General features: G+C 51.4%; 8 protein-coding genes across 8 annotated transcripts; 5 read left to right on the plus strand and 3 right to left on the minus strand.

Annotated features, from left to right (window-relative positions):
- Window positions 1–1,518: 1,518 nt before the first annotated feature.
- Window positions 1,519–2,002, plus strand: BP01DRAFT_384762 (uncharacterized protein; the record flags this gene model as incomplete). Its single annotated transcript, XM_025577534.1, has 4 exons — window positions 1,519–1,590; window positions 1,646–1,719; window positions 1,776–1,835; window positions 1,900–2,002. 4 exons carry the CDS (start codon window positions 1,519–1,521, stop codon window positions 2,000–2,002), a joined length of 309 nt encoding a protein of 102 aa, XP_025429052.1.
- Window positions 2,003–2,910: 908 nt separating this feature from the next.
- On the minus strand, window positions 2,911–3,606 carry BP01DRAFT_268702 (uncharacterized protein; the record flags this gene model as incomplete). Its single annotated transcript, XM_025571368.1, has 1 exon — window positions 2,911–3,606. A coding segment is annotated over one exon (696 nt), but the record flags the coding sequence as incomplete, so codon positions are not given.
- Window positions 3,607–5,135: 1,529 nt separating this feature from the next.
- Window positions 5,136–6,077, plus strand: BP01DRAFT_403028 (alpha/beta hydrolase; the record flags this gene model as incomplete). The annotated part of the gene is made up of 2 exons (XM_025578663.1): window positions 5,136–5,297; window positions 5,357–6,077. The coding sequence occupies exons 1-2, from the start codon at window positions 5,155–5,157 to the stop codon at window positions 6,075–6,077; spliced, it is 864 nt and encodes a 287-aa protein (XP_025429054.1). The 5' UTR covers window positions 5,136–5,154.
- A 476-nt stretch (window positions 6,078–6,553) lies between these two features.
- On the plus strand, window positions 6,554–8,582 carry BP01DRAFT_403030 (arylsulfotransferase; the record flags this gene model as incomplete). Its single annotated transcript, XM_025578664.1, has 2 exons — window positions 6,554–7,285; window positions 7,368–8,582. 2 exons carry the CDS (start codon window positions 6,554–6,556, stop codon window positions 8,580–8,582), a joined length of 1,947 nt encoding a protein of 648 aa, XP_025429055.1.
- A 1,766-nt stretch (window positions 8,583–10,348) lies between these two features.
- Window positions 10,349–11,440, minus strand: BP01DRAFT_301762 (uncharacterized protein; the record flags this gene model as incomplete). Its single annotated transcript, XM_025572044.1, has 4 exons — window positions 10,349–10,706; window positions 10,755–10,852; window positions 10,910–11,038; window positions 11,102–11,440. The coding sequence occupies 4 exons, from the start codon at window positions 11,438–11,440 to the stop codon at window positions 10,349–10,351; spliced, it is 924 nt and encodes a 307-aa protein (XP_025429056.1).
- A 1,055-nt stretch (window positions 11,441–12,495) lies between these two features.
- On the plus strand, window positions 12,496–13,506 carry BP01DRAFT_345384 (SDR family oxidoreductase; the record flags this gene model as incomplete). The annotated part of the gene is made up of 2 exons (XM_025573593.1): window positions 12,496–13,192; window positions 13,276–13,506. 2 exons carry the CDS (start codon window positions 12,496–12,498, stop codon window positions 13,494–13,496), a joined length of 918 nt encoding a protein of 305 aa, XP_025429057.1. The 3' UTR covers window positions 13,497–13,506.
- A 2,357-nt stretch (window positions 13,507–15,863) lies between these two features.
- BP01DRAFT_384769 (uncharacterized protein) lies at window positions 15,864–16,280 on the plus strand (the record flags this gene model as incomplete). Its single annotated transcript, XM_025577535.1, has 1 exon — window positions 15,864–16,280. The coding sequence occupies one exon, from the start codon at window positions 15,864–15,866 to the stop codon at window positions 16,278–16,280; it is 417 nt and encodes a 138-aa protein (XP_025429058.1).
- Window positions 16,281–16,552: 272 nt separating this feature from the next.
- Window positions 16,553–18,810, minus strand: BP01DRAFT_425086 (Zn(II)2Cys6 transcription factor domain-containing protein; the record flags this gene model as incomplete). Its single annotated transcript, XM_025579730.1, has 6 exons — window positions 18,650–18,810; window positions 18,548–18,602; window positions 17,366–18,481; window positions 17,017–17,303; window positions 16,659–16,943; window positions 16,553–16,560 (listed from the first exon to the last, which is right to left on the minus strand). The coding sequence occupies exons 1-6, from the start codon at window positions 18,765–18,767 to the stop codon at window positions 16,553–16,555; spliced, it is 1,869 nt and encodes a 622-aa protein (XP_025429059.1). The 5' UTR covers window positions 18,768–18,810.
- Between the last annotated feature and the right edge of the window lie 543 nt (window positions 18,811–19,353).

A 19,353-nucleotide genomic window follows, 5' to 3' on the forward strand; every position in this document is an offset into this window, starting at 1 on the left:
GTTGCGGCGTAGGCGAGGTCTTTCTAATAATAGAACCGCCTTCCACAACATCCGAGGGAAGCGGAGAGCAGCGGCAGATCTGCGCTAGCCAATCGGCCTGTCTCCGTGTAGCTCTGTGGGTCGATTGCCGCGGTGAAAGTATGGTCCGGAGATGATGCCGGGAATTCTGCCCCGAGGGCGGTGTAGCGCTGCCCTTTCATTCCTGACACCTACACCTCCCGTACACGTCCTGATGTCTCGTCTTCTGGTGGTATATGGCTGGCTTTATTTGCTGCCGATGCTGTGCGATGTATACTAACAGGCAACAATGAGTAAGAGACAAGGAGCACGAGCTTTGTCCGGATCATGATGGTAGATGTCGCTTCTCGAATTGTAGACAAAGGGAGAAATGTGACGTTGATGTATATTTCCAGGGCCCTGGGTGCAGTGAGGGCACTATAATACTGATTCGTACAGGCAATAGAGAACTAGACGCGCTGTTGCTACGCGCCGTTGGGAATAATCATCATGCAATGATATGCCCCATTCATACGTGGTCGATTCTCACTAAGAACCTAGCAAATCCTCTGTCAACTTCTAAAGTGCCTAGAATTGATCCTTGGAGTTTCCAGGCTTCCACGGTATCTTTATTACCCGCCGAAACGTCGATCTTACAAAAGAATGAGCAGGGACCTTATTTGACCCGGGATGGAAACAGTCGTGATGGGCGAGCAATACAGTACTTGTCTATACGTTGACTAGACATGTATCTCTATAGTGTGTTCTATGCCTGAAGAGAGGATCTCATGTAATTTATATTCAGCTTGAGTTGCACCCTTTCATGATCGATCCCTTGTTTCCTAGAGTCTCTCTTGTCCAATATGTGCAATTTGAGGTGGTTTCCGTAGTAGCTGCGCTGAGGCACAGGATGCATGCGGTGGACAACAGCAGGAGAAGCTCCTCCTCGACATTAAACAACACGATCGGATGCCCACACGTCGTTTCTGTTCATGGTCTCGAACTCCATATCTCCTAAAACCCATGCTGAATGTTTGTACCACGTTCTCGGGGAAGTACCCAACTGATTGGTTCCGCATAGCCTGTACATGAATCAAGGGGATCGGCGATCCCGGTCGGAATGCTGCGTGCATAAACTCCCAGAGAACTGTTCTGCGCAAAGTCCCCTGAGCTCCCCCGGCGCCAAGCATAGTCTCTTGATCCCTCAGGTCTAGGCATACATACGTATGTCACACAGATTTACACCGGTATGCAGCCAGATTGCGATTTGCATACCTCCGCCTACAGTCGGCAAAACCAATACAAAAACAAAGCACCTTTCTCTCAAACAACAATACCGACTGGTCTCAACAAATCTTGCTTCAAGGGATTATAAATGAGAATCATGACCATGAGCTTCATCACCCAGAAACCAGAATAACAACGTCGACCACGACCACGACCACGATCACCAAAATCAGAAGCACCAACACTACGATAGCAAGCAACATCGAGATCACAAACACCTCACGAACAATCATAATGAAGTTCACTCTCTTCCTGTTCAACGCCTTGGTGGCCATTGTTCCGGCCTTGGCTTACTCCTCGACTCAGGTCAGCCAACTTCCCTCGATAATGACTTAACAAGGAAACACTAAGATTCAGGCAGGCGGCTCTGTTCACCGATGATCACTTTTTCGGTCCGTACGTCCACAGCAATGGGGACGGATCTTGTATCACGACGTAAGAACACCTTGCTCTTGGGCTGAGGATCTTTATGCTGACTTTGCCGCGTACAGACCTTCGGGCGTCATCAATTCTGTTGAGCTGATTCCTGGCATGACATGCCAATTGTATCGGTGAGTAGCTGAGCGCCCCCTTCTTTCATGTTTGACTCATCTCAGGCTAACACTACATCCGCAGCGAGCCGAGCTGTGCTCAGGAGCCGGTCTACCTGAAGCACGACAGTGCCTCGCTTGCACATGACCTCGGAAGCCCTTTTCATAGCGCCCGGTGCCTGAAATAGATTTTTTGCTGGTTTGATCATCTCAAACGACGGCCCTTGTGATTGAGGGAGTGTGAAATGCGATTTGTACTCATAGCTTTTGTCTTCTTTGTACTGAATTTATCCCTTCTCTTTGTTTTTTTCAGCTCGGTAATATCCCTGGAGCTATGGACTACATTCCGGATTGGTGAACTTGTTCGATACCTGGACTATCGCAGCGTAAAGGCTCAACCTCTCGAAAGTCCTGCGATGTCGGACCTCAAAGAAGGTCAGGAAGCTAGTCCTCCGTCTCGGCTGCCTATACTTAATACCTCGGTCGTCAAAGGTATTTACTTACAGCGCCTTTGATTTCTTACATTATCTGATAAATTTGCCCTTAAGCTTAGCATCATATTCGAACGGGTCAAAAGTGGAGTTTAAAGAATATAGTCTGACTCATGCCTTCGCGTCAGCCACATCACCGGGGCAGGAATAGTACAGGCATGATGCGGGACATCTTCACGATGCAATAAAAACACCACCCGTCTTCTGCAGCCCTGCTCAATTTCCACGAGACGCTCGCCCCCAGGTACGAGGCTGCACTCAAATGGCTAGAAGTTTCCCGGCTGGAATATGTGAAGCTGTTGGTTCCCGGGGCGGGCTATGGGGAATCATCCCACGGGCCTCCGGTGCAGGACCGTAGTGTTAGGGTTTTGGATATCAATCCGCCTCGACAGCTGCCGTTCATGCTACTAGGATACCTTCAATAACTCCTTCTATTAAATTTTTTTTATTTATAATAAAGAACAATATCTCTACCGTTCTTCCGTTAACATTGCCATAGCCGCCCACGGGCTCACCAGGGGCCACTGCCCCATCATCACCTTATACTCCTTCTGCCTTTCCTCAAACTCGACCACATTCCACGGGACCAACGCATGCTCGTGATCATCGGGATTGTACCAGTCCCGCTGCGATTCCTCCAGCCTGGCAGCCGTCTCCCTGGCCACCATCCATAACCAGAACCCATCCAACCGGGCCAGATACTCCCGCCGCAGCTGCGGCAAAAGCACTACATCCCCGGCGCAGTACGCGACCGCCTCAGGCGTCAGCGGCCGCATCGTGAAGCCCTTATCGCCACCCTCGGCGTTGAACGTCTTCCTCTCCGCCTCCTTGCGCGTGACCCATTGCGCCTTTTGCTGCAGCGAAAGGCCCAATTCGCAGCTATCCTCCACACAGGCCTTCAGCCCGGGGAGGTAGCCGCAGCCGCGACAGCCGCGGGCGGCAAGCTTCAAGAGCTGCACGTCTTCGACACCCCGGAGGAGCACGTTGTGCAGCATGTATAGGGCATCGGAGTCGTTCCGCAGGTCGAAGAAGACCTTGGTGTGCGCCTCCGACTCGAAGATCGTCTTGAGAGTGGTGGCGGGCGCAGTCGTGGCGGAGGTGGAGAAGGCTTCCTTACCTAGAGTATAGACGTCAACTACAAAGGTTCTGTTTAGGCCTTCTAGATGGATGGTCACAATGGTGATGGTACCGTATCGGCCGAGGTTCTGGCCTTCGAGGTCCACGTAGAGTGGTTCGGCGGAGTGGTCGAGGATAGTGTCCAGGAGTTCCGAGACTCCGGCGGCGGTGTCGACGATGGTGACGGGAATAGCGTCCATTCTCGGTTTTGCGAAACTGACAATTGAGGTGAAAGCTCTCGAAGTGCGGTTCTCGGTGGAGTATAATGACTCTGTTTGAACAAAGCGCGGTTAGTTTATCCTGGTCGAGATATAGATTGGCTGGTCAAGTTGACTCTGATCTACATCGAGGCTACAGTGGAGTATGAGGGCTTATATGCAGTTTGTCGCGTGTTTTGAACACAGGATATAATGCGAGGGAACCGGGGTTTTGATAATCTAGTCTTTCTCCTTTGTAACAAAACTACCTCACGAGAACAAAGTATTCTTGCAGAAATCAAGTTCTATTAAAGGGACAGTCACTGCTAGAGGTAATGCAGTATCTACAACTGCCGCTATGCGGAGTGCTTAGCGTGATTAGGTGCATATTCCTGCGACATCGTTTGTGTATTGCAATATCTGACAGGCGAACCTATTCTTCTCCTGTGCTTAATCGAAATCTCTCACTGACCAACAAAGGCCGGATTTGCTCGCATTGGGGCATTGTTAGGATAAGACCGTGACAAGAAAGGAAGATAAAGGGTTGTAATGTATACCCCCGATAAACTTTTCATTGCGGAGCTTGTTCAGAATCAACTGTCTTATGGTCACAAATTAACAAAGCGAGGATTGAATTAGGTTGCATGGGCATATATTGTCGGAGAAGACATTTCCAGCCAAGTCGAAATCAGGTCTTCTTCCCCAGAGTGACGAGAAGCACTCAATGTTGAAACCATCCTCAACGAGGGAAGCGCATCCGACTTCCAAATTCAGCAGAACTTCTATTGTACCAGTGGGGCGGCTGGGTCCAGAAAAGGGGCAGAGCAAAACTCCAGGGCTTAGTGCAGATCCGGGCTACCTAAAACACTGAAAGACGAGTACCTTTTTGTAGTTGGTACGTTTTATATGTAGTTGATAACCTTTTCTATTGTCTGTCTTGTTATTGTGACTGACACCCGCTATTTATGTGGTTCAAGTTGGTTTTAGGAGTCTGCTGTCTGTACCTGTAATAAGTCTAAGCTTGATGACACGCGTGAAGCCCCCCAAAATACCGGAACACTGTAATCTACTCTATAGATAATTGGGTGATATAGTCACGCGCTGTATATAAGGATGCTATCAAAACTACTCCTTCTTTTCGAAGAGAACATCCAGCCCTCTTTCTTGTCTCTAGTAGAAATCAATGTAATTTGATCATCAGCATTATACGGGCATCTTTGCCACACGAGATAAGGCAGTGACGGAAGCCTTTGTAGCGCCTCGTTCTAGTCTAGTCTAGTAGTGTACTGAGATACTCAGCAGCAACAAGGATGGATTGGACAGTGTGTATCTAATCTGATCTGATAATCTTATCATCACAAACTTACCCAATCCCCGTCGAGACTTGGTTCGGGAACGGATCTTTCTCATCCTGGTACGTACATCCGATCAGCGGAGTGAACCGGGATCCTTACAGTACAAAACAAAACCCCAGCCTAGCCAACATAGCACGGAGCCCTCCATTCCAGCACATCGTACGTCTCTCGAACCTTCAGTATGGCTAATGAGAGCACACCAATCACCCTCCCCAATTCATCGCAATTTGATCTCGAAAACAGCCACGGACAAAAATACCTAATCCAGCTATCCTGGCCGCTACACTGGCAAGACGGGCACCCTACAAGCCCGCTTCCAATCATGTACGCACGATCAAGGAACCCCCTACCAGAGGCTCCGGACGGTAGCTGACCCCCACCAGATACATCGTCGACGGCAACGCGTTATTCCTGACAGCTACAGAGACAGCCTGGCGCCGAGCGGTCTCATCCCGCTTCGCCGGCGGCGGCCTCATCGTCGCGATCGGCTACCCCCAAACCGACAACCTCTTTAACTTTCAGCGGCGTAATCTCGACCTTACGCCACCATCCGAGCATCCGGTGCCCGGCCATGGCGGGGCGGATGAGTTCCTGGCCTTTATCACCGACATTGTCCGGCCCGCGGTGAAGGCCCGATTCCCGCACCTCACGTGCTCGCGGGAAGCCCTGTACGGTCACTCGTACGGGGGACTGCTGGCGCTGCATGCTCTGTTTACGCGGTCGGACTCTTTCGATTGCTATATCGCGAGTAGTCCGTCGATATGGTGGAATGGTCGGTGCATTCTGGAGGAGGCCCGGTCGTTTCTGGGCAGGCAGCGAGCCTCTGGTCGCGACCGGTTGCCATCTTTGATGGCCTTCGTTGGTTCCTTTGAGCAGAACCCACCGCAATGGAGTGATGAGACGCAGGAGCAGTACAAGGAACGCAAGAGGATCGCAGCAGACTTGCGGATGGGGGATGATGTGCTCGAGCTTTGTGATCTGTTGCGCGATTCTCCTCACCTGCAGAGTGTGTATGTACAGGAGTATGAGGGTGAGGAGCATACAAGCGTGATGGCCTGCTCGATGAGTCGGGGTCTGACCATGTTTTTCGAGGACGGCCACTAGGTCTCTACTACTGCGATCGCAGCTCGGTGATAACAAGCTTTGTTTACCGACGGGGGCTGTTAGTGGCCTCGGTGATGGCTATATATATATCCGCAATGACATATCATCTGATTGTGTACGATAGAGACTACAAACCTGAATGATGTGAAGGAAGACCGCAAGGGTAGAGTCTCCTTTTCAGAAAGCGAGCATTGTTCACGAATGTCCCACCCAAATTCGTCATGTGTGGGTGGCTGTCGTGGGCGTGAGGACGACGACGCATACGCAAGCATCACGGCTTTTCGCCCCCCGTGATTGGCCACAGGCTCGCTCCCCACCACGAATGTGGATCTCTCGCTCCGCATAGTAGCATCAATGCTTTCTCGTAGGAAAACACTTGAAAGGTCGTCAACGGCCTCAGTTCATTTCCTGTCAATAATCACAAGCAACGGCGATCTGTTCCTCATGATCACGCAATTTTAACGGACAGGTTGATCATGGTTCGCCCTTCGATTTGGGGCTGCATCGGGCTGTTGGCGCAGGTAGCGAGCGGGGATTTCGTGTCAACAGACTACCAGCAATACAACAAGGGAGCGCTGGGCCATCGCCCTCATCTGGAGTATCACTCCAGCACCGAGTTCTCACCCCTCCTGCAAGTCAACGTCTGGGACGCCGACAACATCTCCGATACGGGTTCGCATATCTTCCTCCGTCATGATGGCAACGACTCCTCGCCGCTCTCCTCGCCTCTGATCCTCGACAGTCACGACCTCAGCGCGGTGTACATGAACCGCTCATTCAAGAACGTTTTTGGCACCCGAGTCCAGGAGAATCGGGGCAAAAAGTACCTGACCTTTTGGGGAGGGGACAAAGGCGACGGCATCGGCGACGGCTACGGACTCGCGTATGATGAGACCTACCGGCTGGCGTACAAAATCTCCGCCCAGAATATTCAGGTGCATAGCGACCTGCACGAGTTTGCCTTCACCGGCAACGGAACGGCTTTAGTCACGGGGGTCGACAAGATCCGGCCATGGCGGTCGGAGTTGCCAGCGGAATGGAGAACTCCTGAACGATTCGAGGTGCTCAACGCCGTCTTCCAGGAAATTGACCTCGAGACCAACGACGTGCTGTTCGATTGGCGCGCACTCGACCACATCAACCCGATGGAATCATTCGAGCCCAGGGGGAGCGGGTGGGACGCATACCATCTCAATAGTATTCAGAAGGTGAGAGCTAGCCTTGATGGGGGAGCATCGGAAGGGATAGCCATACAGCCACACGGCGCTAACCCACCGCTACTGCGTACAGACCAAAGCGGGCAATTATCTGATCTCCATCCGCCACATGCACGCCATCTATCTCATTGACGGTAAGACAGGCGCCATTATCTGGACGCTCGGCGGCCCGCACAACGACTTTGTTGAACTGCCAGCAGCGGAAGGAGTCGATGCGTCTGCTCAACCTATCTTGACAATGGGCTGGCAGCACCACGCCCGCTATGTCCCCGGAACGGAGGAATCTCAAATGACCTTCTTCGACAACCACGTCAAGGTCACCTCGCATGGGCAGTGCGACTCGGACTGCTCGCGGGGTCTGCACATCGCCATCAACGACACCGCCTCACCCCCGACCGTGCGGCTGCTGGCGGAGTTTCAACATCCATCGCAGCTGCAAGCCCAAAGCCAGGGCAGCGTGCAGCCTCTATCCCCGGGCACGGACGACCTTGGCAATGTGTTCATCGGGTGGGGCCGATGCCCGTCGTTCACAGAACACAGCTCCTCCGGGGAGACGGTACTGGACGTCCAATTCTCCCCCTGGCACAGCGACGACATTCCCGACGCGCTCGACAATTACCGTGCGTACAAGATGGACTGGTCCGCCACGCCGTGGTGGGATCCGCAGATTGCACCGCGGATGAACGCCCAAGGTGAGCTTGTCGTCTACGCTAGCTGGAACGGCGCGACCGAAGTCAAGACGTGGGTTGTCAGGGGCGCGTCAGACGATCTGCCCGACCAGAAGGGCCAGATCCTGGCTGTCTCGCGACGGACGGGGTTCGAGACCAAGTTGGTCGTTGGGAGCACGGACTGGCAGTACATCTGGGCGGAGGCGGTCGATAACCTGGGGAACGTCCTTGGATGGTCGGAGGCCGTGGACTTGAATACGGCGGAGTTGTCTGTTGCTGAGGATCTGTACGACGTGTCGGAGACGATCTTTCCGCCTCCCCGGCTGGAGGAGGAGACGGAGGAATCTGCTGGTGGTGTGTCGAAACTGGTCGTGGCTTTGCTCAGCACAGGCTTGGGGGTGTTTGTCTTGGGGGTCATCGCGGGGGTGGCGATCTGGTGGTACCGATGCAGGAAATACACGAGTCTGGAAGCAGGTGACTTTGACCTGGATGTGGAGTCAGAACATGAGTACATTAATAGTCAGGTGGACGCGGAGGACAGCGATGCCGACAGGGAAGACACGGACCCTCAGTCACCGGTTGACGAAGATAGTCGTGCACTCCTGCCCAAGACGGGCTGATGGGCGATTGGTCATTCTGTGTTTCACTACTACGTTGTTTCGATTCTGTTTGCAATGAATGATATCCTTCGTTTGATCAATGATTCTATCAGGGGTGATTTGATCGCCAGACCAAAAAGGTTCCCCAGGTGAAGGTGACTAAAGGTTAGGGTTGTTGCCTGTGTGATGCCGCATGCGTAGCTCAGATGTCAACAAATCTGATGGGGGCCGCAGATGGTTGTCTGGTGTAGCATCACTCTAGTGGGTGTTGAATCGAGATAAAATGGGATCACCATTGAACAAGTCCATAGACCAGTCACTTAGGTCCTGGCATGGGAGGGTAGATAATAGATGCAATTATAAGGGGGTCGGGTAACGGCGGCTTGGTCGCCCGTGGTACTGTAAGATGTATAGTAACATGCTGCAATACAGTGTTCACAAGAGGTACACGGTTGGGGTGGGGAATTTCCCGGATTATGATCGATCAACTAACTAATCTAATCTGATCTGATCGCGGCCCCTCATTCGAGACGGAGGGGACTATGCCACAAGACAATTCTTTAAAAACTTAAGTATGTATCGACCTGCCCACTCCTAAGCACAAGTCAACTCCCTTTTTCAGGTAAATGAGAACCTATGACTAACACTAGAAACTAAATATTTGGCCAAGGGGATTGTCCGAATTGACAGAAGTGCACAGAATACGTGGTAATCCAGACCAAGCTGCAACTCGGCGCGGAAGGCGCCCCGTTTAGGGAATTGCGCTCAATCCCAATATCCTAGCATGGTGGAGAACAGAACATGATCACCAGCTGGCTCAACCCCATCCCCTCCATCCGTCAATATCGTCGAATAGGCGGACGATGTCGCGGTACCGCGGCGACGTGCTGAAAGGGCCGTCGTTGTACGTCGCATATCCATTGTTCCGGATGAAGGGGGAAGGTCGCGAGCGTAGTTGATCAAACCCCAACCCACCACCCGGTCTATCTGCGGTGACGAAGGAAGGATCTGAAGGGTCTTGACGTCAGACAGTCGGCAGAGAGGGAGGAAAGCGATGTTGTGGTCTGGTTGACGTGCGCCCGGGTATGGAATGCTCTCCACGGCGCGACCGGCTTCTTGCCAATCTCGCTCTTTATACTTCTGCAAATGGATTGCGATTGACTTGGTAGTGGATTTTTTATCATGTGGACAAGGTCGTGGACTTTGTCCCACAGGAGAATTATTTGCCCCGGGTCTGTCGGATCCGGGGCGTGAATATGGACTTTGAGATGGGCTTTGTGGTAGGGAAGGCGAGAGAGTCAATCTAGGCTTGACTTCCAAGAAGGGTGAGGACATAGGGGCATTCCCCACAGGGATTGGCAGCGAACCTTGATCCAGGGATCGTCCCACGAGGGGGTCAGATCTATGTCGAGGATGTATAGGCGATCGGTGATTTCCTCGTTGATTGCGCGAGAGCAGCGCATGATGATAGTCACGGACGACGTTGGCTTCCCCAACAGTCTCTCGTAGATATCCAGTCGAAGTTCAATAGGTAGCTTTTCGAGCTGCCCCAAGGGAGACGACGCCATACTTTAGGATTGTCTTGTGATCGACAGGAACTTTCAGGAAAGGATAGGAGCGCCTGCTTATGGAACTTGCAGGGTTAAAGTTTGCAAAGTGTGGGGAGAAGGCAAAGAATGGTTTAACTGATGTAGAAGGGCCGAGATAGTCAAATTAGATAGCAGTGACAGACTTGCCCATCAGCACGACATAAGAGTCTCCTTCCTTCCATTTGACGTTGTTATGACTTATCCGACTAACGAAGCAGCAAGCATAACCAGCCCGCCCATATCATCCATTCCCGAACACCAATCCTCCCAGTTCGCGATCTGTCTATTACTGGATGTATTCTGAACTATCACTCCACCATAGCAAGATATATCGTTTTGGCTAATTCGGACAAGCTCACCGTCCACAGCCATACCAAATGTAGTATTGCCTACAGACTCCCGCGCCTTCTCGACCCTCCATGCAATCTCATCGCCAGCTTCCCAGAGCTGTTTCCTTGCCGGGAGTGACGATATAGGGATATCAGTCTGATGGTCGCATATTGCTGCTGGATCAAAGTAGACCAGCATGTTCACGACCTGGTAGATCACGCATAGCCTTGAATGTTATTAGCACGTACATTTGATCTGTTACGAGAAAACCAACCGTCGTGTTGATTCTTGAAACACCCAGTCCTTCCAGGGTGTACGGATATGACCGGATCCCTGATCTGCGGTGCGCTCGCCGAGTCGCTTTGCCATCACCTACTCGAATTGTCAGAGCTTAATCGGTGAACAACGGAGAATACAAGACTATCCTACCGTGACCGTCGAAAGCAAAAGCAAATCAAAATCGTTGTACTCTGTCTCGCCTTCGTCCAGCCTGATGATGAGATAGATGGAGAGCGCCTGCATCGCGGCAAGTAGCTGCCATCTAGTAAGTGTATTATACTTGCAAGTCGATTAGCGGCTCTTCTGTGTTGTTTATCGCAACGCTCGTCATCGACCACCAACCTCTGTATACAGTCGTTCACATTCCCAGTGAACGTTCTTCCAGAAGAGCTTGCGAGTGCTTTCCGCAGGGCTGCTGGTCATATGGACCAGGCTAAGGCAGTTGGTCAACGGTTCCATGCTGGTGCCCTCAGCATCAGAAAAAACCATATGAGGATGAATGAAGGGAGGCAGATTCCGGTCGCGCAGCATCATTTTTGGATACGATTTCAGCGCGTGGAAGATCAGATTCGCCGTCCTTTGGGCTCCGTTGTGCAGTCTCGGCCGCTGGATCAGCGACCGAATGTTCTGCGTCGGGACCGCGGGGATAGATGGACTTCGGTCCAGTGGTTTCTGTAGCATTAGTGCTCCCAGATCAATAGCCTCCAGCAATGAATCAGGAGACGGGTAATGACCAGCCTCGGGATCCAATTCTAGATCAAGAAAGCTTTGCAGGTTGACAGCTGGGTTGTTCTCTTCGAGAAGCACCTCGTCCATCATCCCAAGATCGGCATCAGACAGAGGAAACACAGTGTCGGCCTTCATGACGAGCTCATCTCTGACTGCACAGACACGACTCGGCTCAGAGCTTCCTGTGGCCACAGTTGTAGTAGTCCGCTGACCGTTTAAAGGCTTGACTTGGCCCCCCCGGAGACATGCATCTTGATGCCTTCTTGCAGGATACTCGCACTTAATACTTTTAGCCAGGCATCGGGAACACCTCGGTCGGTAATGGTCGCAACGAGCTTTCTTCTTCGCGCAAGCCGTGCAAGAGCGGGCGCGGAGAGTACCTTCACTCGTTTTCGATCGACAGTAGTATCCATGTCGCTTGAGTGTTGACTCTGCGAGGTCCTTGCAATCAACTCCCGACACGGGGCCGGAATCACCATAGGGGGGAGTACTTACCCCTGTTGAAGGGCTTGTTACAGCGCCAACATCGCAGTACCGCTGAGAGGTCAGCTTGCTCCTGCATTTTGACTTCAATTTGTACCGCTGTTTAACTAAGTTTCCTCCTGTTGATGGCCTGCTCTATAAAAGAATCAAACCCCGTGTTGCATTTGTCAGCCATCTTGGTCAGCCCGCATCTAGGGCCGGATTGCCCGATCAGGAAAGGCCGGCGGGCTCTGGAGTTGGCGGGCGGAACAATTTGAATAGCTTCAACTTTGGTTCGATGTGTGCGCCCAGCGAGATGGATTTTGTCAGTCATCGGACTAGATGAAAATAATTTCGGATTCTTACTAGGATGGAATTGCATTTGTTTCCACGACATACAAATTTGCTTCTTCCGTGGCACGTTGAAGTCATCAACCACGGGTAACTATATGAAGGGAGGTAAGCCATGCCTTGCTGGTTCAATCTGACCATCAGCTGAGCTATTGCTTGACTTCTCTTCTATAGAACCACAGCTACTCACCACCATGCCACCCTTCCCCTCACCCACCACCATCTGGCACGACAAAGCCTACTCCGAGATCTCGCCCTCGCGGCCCGAACTCTCCGCCCGCGGGAAAACCGTTCTAATCACTGGCGGCGGCACCGGCATCGGTGCAGAGAGCGGGCGCCGCTTTGCTCAAGCCGGCGCCGCACGCATCGCCCTCCTCGGCCGTCGCGAACAACCTCTACTCGATACCAGAGCCTCCATCCAGCAAGACTTCCCCGCCGTCGAGGTCTTCGTCGCCTCCACGGACGTCACCCAGAAGAGCGCAGTCGACGCCGCCTTCCACCAATTCCTCAGCGCCACCGGCCAGATCGACGTTCTGGTCAGTAACGCAGCAATCGTCGGACCGCAGACGCTCGTGGCCTCGGCTGCGGGTGAACGCTTCCTCAACGCGATCGAGCAACACCTCCACGGCGCGTTCTGGGTGGCGCAGGCATTTCTGCGGCACGCGGCGCCCGATGCCGTCGTCATTGAGACCTCCTCTAGCGCGGCGCACATCAACCTAGGGACGGGATTTGGCTCGTATAGCGTCGCGAAGATGGCGGTCTTCCGTTTCTGGGACTTTGTCGGCGCCGAGAATCCCACGCTGCGCGTGTATCATGTGCAGCCTGGGGTGGTGGACACAGCTATGAACCGTGAGTCCGGGGGGGTGAAGATGGTTGGGTTTGAGGATAATGGTATGTTTGCCTCCTTTCGTAGAGGGGGAGACCCTGATCAGGAGTTGGAAGGGAGAAGCTGACTTTCGTTTCGGTGTAATTAGTGGATCTGCCTGCGAGCTTTTATGTTTGGCTGGCGAGCCCCGAGGCGCGGTTCTTGAAGGGCAAGTATCTGTGGGCGAATTGGGATGTGAATGAACTGAAGCAGAACGCGGATGAGATTCAATCTACCGCTCGGTTTACTATTCAGCTTTATGGGTGGCCCTTTGATACGGATGGGTGGCGGCTTCACTGGAAGTCTGGCGGTGCTGAGGACTTGGCATAACGGGGCGTGGCGGATCTCGAGATTGTTCGGCATAGGATTCATCGAGGCACAACCATACGGTCCATTTTTGGATCAATCAGACTACTAGATTTTCATGAATGACAAGTACACGATTGGGAATAATGGGCAGGTTGCGTAGGACTGGTGGGGGAGAGAATGGGACATAGGCCTATCGCAAACAATTGATCAGCAAAAAGCAGACCAGGCGCATTGATCAAAGGCTAGTGGGTAGTACCCAGCAGACTTTGAATGATCGTGGCGTGACACTTGCCCATCTTGTAGGTTCCGAGATAGCTACTATTTTACATTTATCCTAAAATCTACTTATTTATACTTTAGGTATAGAATGCTAATAGCTCTAGCTTATATCTCCATTAATCTTTGACACTAAGTGCTAAGATGTCCTTTTCAGTCTGCCTTGCCATAACTCTTTGTGTGTCCACGACAATCTCCTGTTGTGTTTTGTGGGGAGGACCGAGTCGTGCCCCAGAGGCCTTCCTATAAAACGAGATGACATGCCCGCTGCGGAAGCATCTCTCGAACCACCGTCCAGTCTAGCGTGCTTGTATTGCCAAAGGAATCAGCTAAGCAGCCTAACTGTGCTCCGACTAGAACCAAGATGGAGTATATCGCCGAACGTGCCCTGGGGTTGGAGATGATTCTGCAGCGCGCCTGCCAGGAATCACTCGACTCGGACCTCAGCGATTCAAACCAGCACGAGAAGCTGGAAGAAATGCTAGAAGCTCTCAGAGCCTTATTCAAGAGGGTTGAGTGGTTGACTGAGAGCCCGCCGTCCTGGGCGATCCAGCCACGGGTGCCATTTGGCGTAAGTGGTCTGATTCTGTCAGATATAGGCAGGCTCGAGGCCCGCGTTGAGATGTGCAGAGAATTTGAGAAGAACAGATTTGATCAAGAGGCTCAAGAGTTCCACGAACACCTGCAGTATCTCAGCGATCACATCGATAAATTTTTGGGGGAGCACGTGGAGGAGGACGAAGAATCAGAATCGGCGTCTGGTTCGTAAAGATAATAATACTCAGCCCGACCAAACCCAGCAAGCCTCTTAGCCCAGGCTTGTCGTGCAGGCTCCTGGCCTCCGCCGGATTACTGTAGAAGATCAACATTAAGATGCGCTTAAAGTCCCGAGCCCTTGGGTCAAGTTCTTCGCGTGGTTTTCCTCTACTACACTTAGTTTTCGCTGCTCTAGCTGCCACATCTACTGCTCTCCAAACAACTACCCGGGCCTAAAAGGTCTTCTAAGCAGCTGAAGTGATCTCAAGCAGCCAAGGGTGGTATTTCTACAAATTAATATACGCAGCAATTATGTCTTGCAGGATCTTTCATTTAGGTAATAAACGGTGTATAATTATAGTACTATGTGCTTCACGCAGTAGAACCACAGAGAGACCTGAAGAGTCAAGGGGGGAGACCTGAAGATTTCTAGCTATAGATTTCAAACTGCAGGTCTAAACCAACACAAAGGACCTGGATATAGACTGCATACTTCCCTTGCCTTAGCCTTCGGGCTAATTCCGAGTCACCCGGGGGCCAGAATCTCGTATCGATAAAAGCTTCTACATAGTAAATATCAAGCTAGTGTACTTACTAAAATCGTCAATAAGCCATATACCTGAAAAGACAAGTCCAGCTGACCTGTATTCTGGCCGTCTCAGCATCTCTGAACAAACATGTCAATGTGTGCGAGTGCGTGTTGCCGCGAGAAGAACAGGTCAGGATGGGAGAGTCTGGTTATTCTGAGGATGAAGAAAGCGAATCAGCCTCTGGTTCCGAAGACAAGTCACTTTCTTGTCTGCCGAGGAGTGAATGGACTCACATTTTTTGCAGTTTCGGTTTCTTCCGCCTGCAGTCTTTTGCCTACTGCTCATGCGCAAGCCAATCAGTGGCTGCTGGGTGGGATAGAAGCCCAGGTCGTTGATTGCAGTTTAGAGGAAATCGTAGAAAAAACAATCCACATTCTCATGTAGATTCAGCCATTGTAGAAGCTACTTACAATCAATTCTCTGGTCGTTATACCTGGACATTCCCGGCATGCAAATTAAGCCATGTGTCAAACGCAGGAGTTTGTTATTAAACATACAATGAGAATCTGATTGTCGGTGATCTCCCTTGTCTATGAGTGACTACGGAGTACAATGAAAAGAGTTCCGATCAGCGCATACTGACAACAACTCCATTCTTTGTTCTGTGAAATGGATTATGCTTATGAGGACAAAGCTTGGTGACTATGTTCCTTTGATCAGTGACATATATAAGTAAGCCGCTTGTTAATAGATCAAGACTCAACTTGACTACACTCGTGCATGACGATATATCGTCATCAACCACCGTCATCCCCGATTAGATGACATGGACGCTCTGCCGGATGAAGTTCACGAGATCGGAAAATTGATTGCGAAGAGGTATTATGAAGCCCTGAAGTGGAGCAGGAGTGATGTGGAATACTGGGCACATCTGACCTATGCCTTTGAGAATGTCGTTCTGAGTTCGGGGTTTCTCGCCGCCTGTGATCGGTGTCTCCAGTATGAGTGCCAATATTTAACGAATCATCCTGAGGCCAGAGAATTGGCTAACAACCTACAATCGAATTTTAATGACCTCAAAGAAGCCTTGTGGCTTGCTCGGTTCTTCCTCATGCGGAACAAGTTTCACAAAAGGCTTATGAAGGCTGTGAGTGATCTGCATTGTCTGCTGTTGCGGTTTCATTTAAGCCATCGGGCCGGTCTCGCGATGCGCGACTCACCCGACAGCAATAGCAACGGATGATTGATCTTTCAGGGCGTGCTCAACACATGGCATTACTCTTAGGTGTGTAACAAATGTGATGCAGTATGCTCAAGCCTGACTGGCGTCACAAATCAAATTTACATTGCAACCTCGTCCTTTCTTTTAAGATACTATCGAACCACCTAGCTATCCTGAACATGCGACGGTCGCATGTCGCCGTTTTTCTCCAAGAGCCCTCACTTGTACTGCATAGATGTGACCAGTTCTGCAGTAGACACTCAGCAGAGAGCTGGCCACTTCTTCGCTCGCTTTCAATAGGCTATGAAAGTATAGCGACATCAGAATTGCTAGACCCAGAAGAACGGAGGCGAAGGGTGAAGCCAACCTCTGCTGGGCTCTTGCAACCCAATTACGCACCATCAGATGCCATCAATCTTTCTACCAAACGGTGAAAGTTATCGTGGCTGTCGTCCGGTAATCCAGCAGCGGAGGGGTGCCTGACGAGCGCCTTGGCCACCCACCAGTACTCAACGGCATGGATGATGAACCCCGCTCGTTTGGCATGGGCAGGCTCCGTTGCACGGCACAAGATATCCCAGTGGGCCTTCCATCGGTCTAGGCCGCGCTCAACCGGATCAAACATCCGGGGATCGTCCATGAAGGTGTGGAGCGCCAACAGGTCGAATAGGACACATTGTAACGCTAAAAAATAGACATTTTAGTGGGACCCGCAGGGCGGGGATAGGGACGGATATGACAGCAAGTAATCACTTACCCGACAGGACCAGAAAAGACCCGAAGATTGTCTTCGGGAGATAGTCCTCACGATGCGGATCGCAGCCCTCAGCCCTCATTAAGTCATGGAGGACATATCGGAGTCGGACGGGCTCACGTGGAAGCCCGTTTTGCGTGGAGACCTGCTCCCATTCCGTCGCGTCGCGAGCATGAAACAAGTCGTCTCGATGAGGGATTGCAAATGTTATCTCGTTGAGCCTCAGCTGAGATGGGTAGCGAAAGAAAATCACGCAGTAGCAGTCGAGGAGGTAGATGCCGGCCATGACTCTAGCAGATCTATGTTAGTCAGGTTACCCCGAGGCTACGTTAAAGGTTTGGGTGCCGCGAACCTGACCAACCCCTCTCGGAGGAGGTATTCGTCCCACCTTGAGGCACCGGGAATACAGTCATTTGCAATCTGATTCAAATTTAGCATGCGAATGGCCCTAAAGAGGGCCGGTAAGCGCTGCAGTCGCATTCGTCGAATGCTGGCCGGGTTTTCCTTGTAAGCCTGCAAGGTCACTACCAGCATTGCAGCTTGAAGAGTTTCCAGAGTTCTCTGGTCATCGAGGGCGCCACTGGACGGTTGTGTTAAACTTTCAAAAGACGGTCCATCGAAAATCAAGTGTTCAGTGATGCTAGAATATAGATCCAGACCGTTGACGCTGTACGGGGAGGTGTAGACCGCCCCAAGAAGCACCATCGTCAGAACAAGAAGTGTTGAGGCTTGGCTCAGCTTGAAGGTTACTGGGTTGATAAAGTGCGAATGAAACGAATTGTCAAAAAAGGCCTCCAGGAACTTTGCGACGTTGAGAGGCATGAAAAGTTGCCTCATGTCCTCAAAATCAATATTCCGATCGCTTGAGTGGCTTTTGGAATCTTTCAAGAGCAATAGCAACTTGGATGAAATGCTTTCGAGCTCCTTGAACTCGAAATGGCTCCCAGGGATGGAGTGTATCCCACAAGACGCATCCAGAGTGGCAGTGTTGACAAAAGACTTGAACAAGCTTTCCCAGGGTTCAGTGATCATGTAAGAGCTGTCCGGTCGGTGGTTTACTGCACAACAACTGTTTTCGGAGTCCGTGGGATTACACTGGGATAGCAGCCGAAGACTCTCGTATCTTGATTTATTCTCGACATTCGAGTAATGCAACAAGAATGGAATAGACAGCTTGATGGATTGCGAGGTAAGCTTGTGTTGGCTGAGATTACATAGGTTTTCGGGGTTTTCTTCGCATTGCGGGGCACTGAAAAACCTGTGTCGACGAGGCTGGCCGTGTATGCGGGCGAATGTACATTGAAGACCCCTTTGCAGGCAGGTCTCGCAGGGGTAGTCTCCATCACAGTATGATCGTGCCTCAGCGCACGCATCGCAAGCTTTTCGTTTTCTGCCTGGAGTGCTTTGGCTGAGAGGTTGATGGCTGCCCCTCTGCTTGCAGGTTGTGAGATGGCGGCGTAGAACGTCCCTAAAAGCACAGGATAAGCTTGGGAGGCCAGTCACAGGGGGACTGGATGTCAAGTGTAAGGTGTACCTTCGGCGGTAGGCGCTTCCGCAAAATGCGCAAATCTGTTTGTCCAACGGCGCATCTAGCCAGAGGTTAAAAATTGATGGAGGCCAGAATGGAATGACTAACGGCTCGCCTCGTGTCGTCGCAAGTGGCTTTTGGTGCTGAAGAATTTATGGCAAACTTCACAAACGACTCTGGTCCGTCCTCCGTGGTTGTCACATGATTTTGCGCTTTTTGACGGCATAATATAGATATCAGCTCTGTAACTAATGTATGAGGCAGAGAAAGGGAGACATTTGAGGAACAAAAGGGGAACGAAGGCAGAGACCGGGATGGAGCCCACCTCACCGGGCAGGCCTTACTCTTTCCGGGATTGTGATCGGGAAATCCCACATGCTAGTCGGAAAAGACCCACATCCAATCTTATTCATGGATGTATACAGTATGTCTTCCAGTCTGTCTACCTTTCCTTCCACTTTACTATACCAATTGTTTGATCCCATACAGCTTACAATGCATCTCTGTAGCCTGAGTCGTTCTCAAATTTCCCATCATGGTACGGCCGGCCCCTTGACTGTTCTCTGGACTTCACAAAACACCCAATTCACATTTGCTCAGGAGTTCTTTTCCCGTACCTCCAGTCGCGCCTTCGTCCGACGCTCGTATCGAATCTCACCGGTGCAATAAATTCAATCAGATCCCCGATCCATACACCGCATAGACAGAAGCACGCTTCCTCACCGTCCAACTCACTTTCATCAGAGACACGACCGATGCACATGGCCGAACACGTTCTGTAAGCGACTCGACAACTTGCACACACCCCACGC

Source organism: Aspergillus saccharolyticus (genome assembly GCF_003184585.1).
Source record: "Aspergillus saccharolyticus JOP 1030-1 unplaced genomic scaffold BP01scaffold_29, whole genome shotgun sequence".
In the NCBI taxonomy this organism is placed as follows: Eukaryota; Fungi; Ascomycota; class Eurotiomycetes; order Eurotiales; family Aspergillaceae; genus Aspergillus; species Aspergillus saccharolyticus.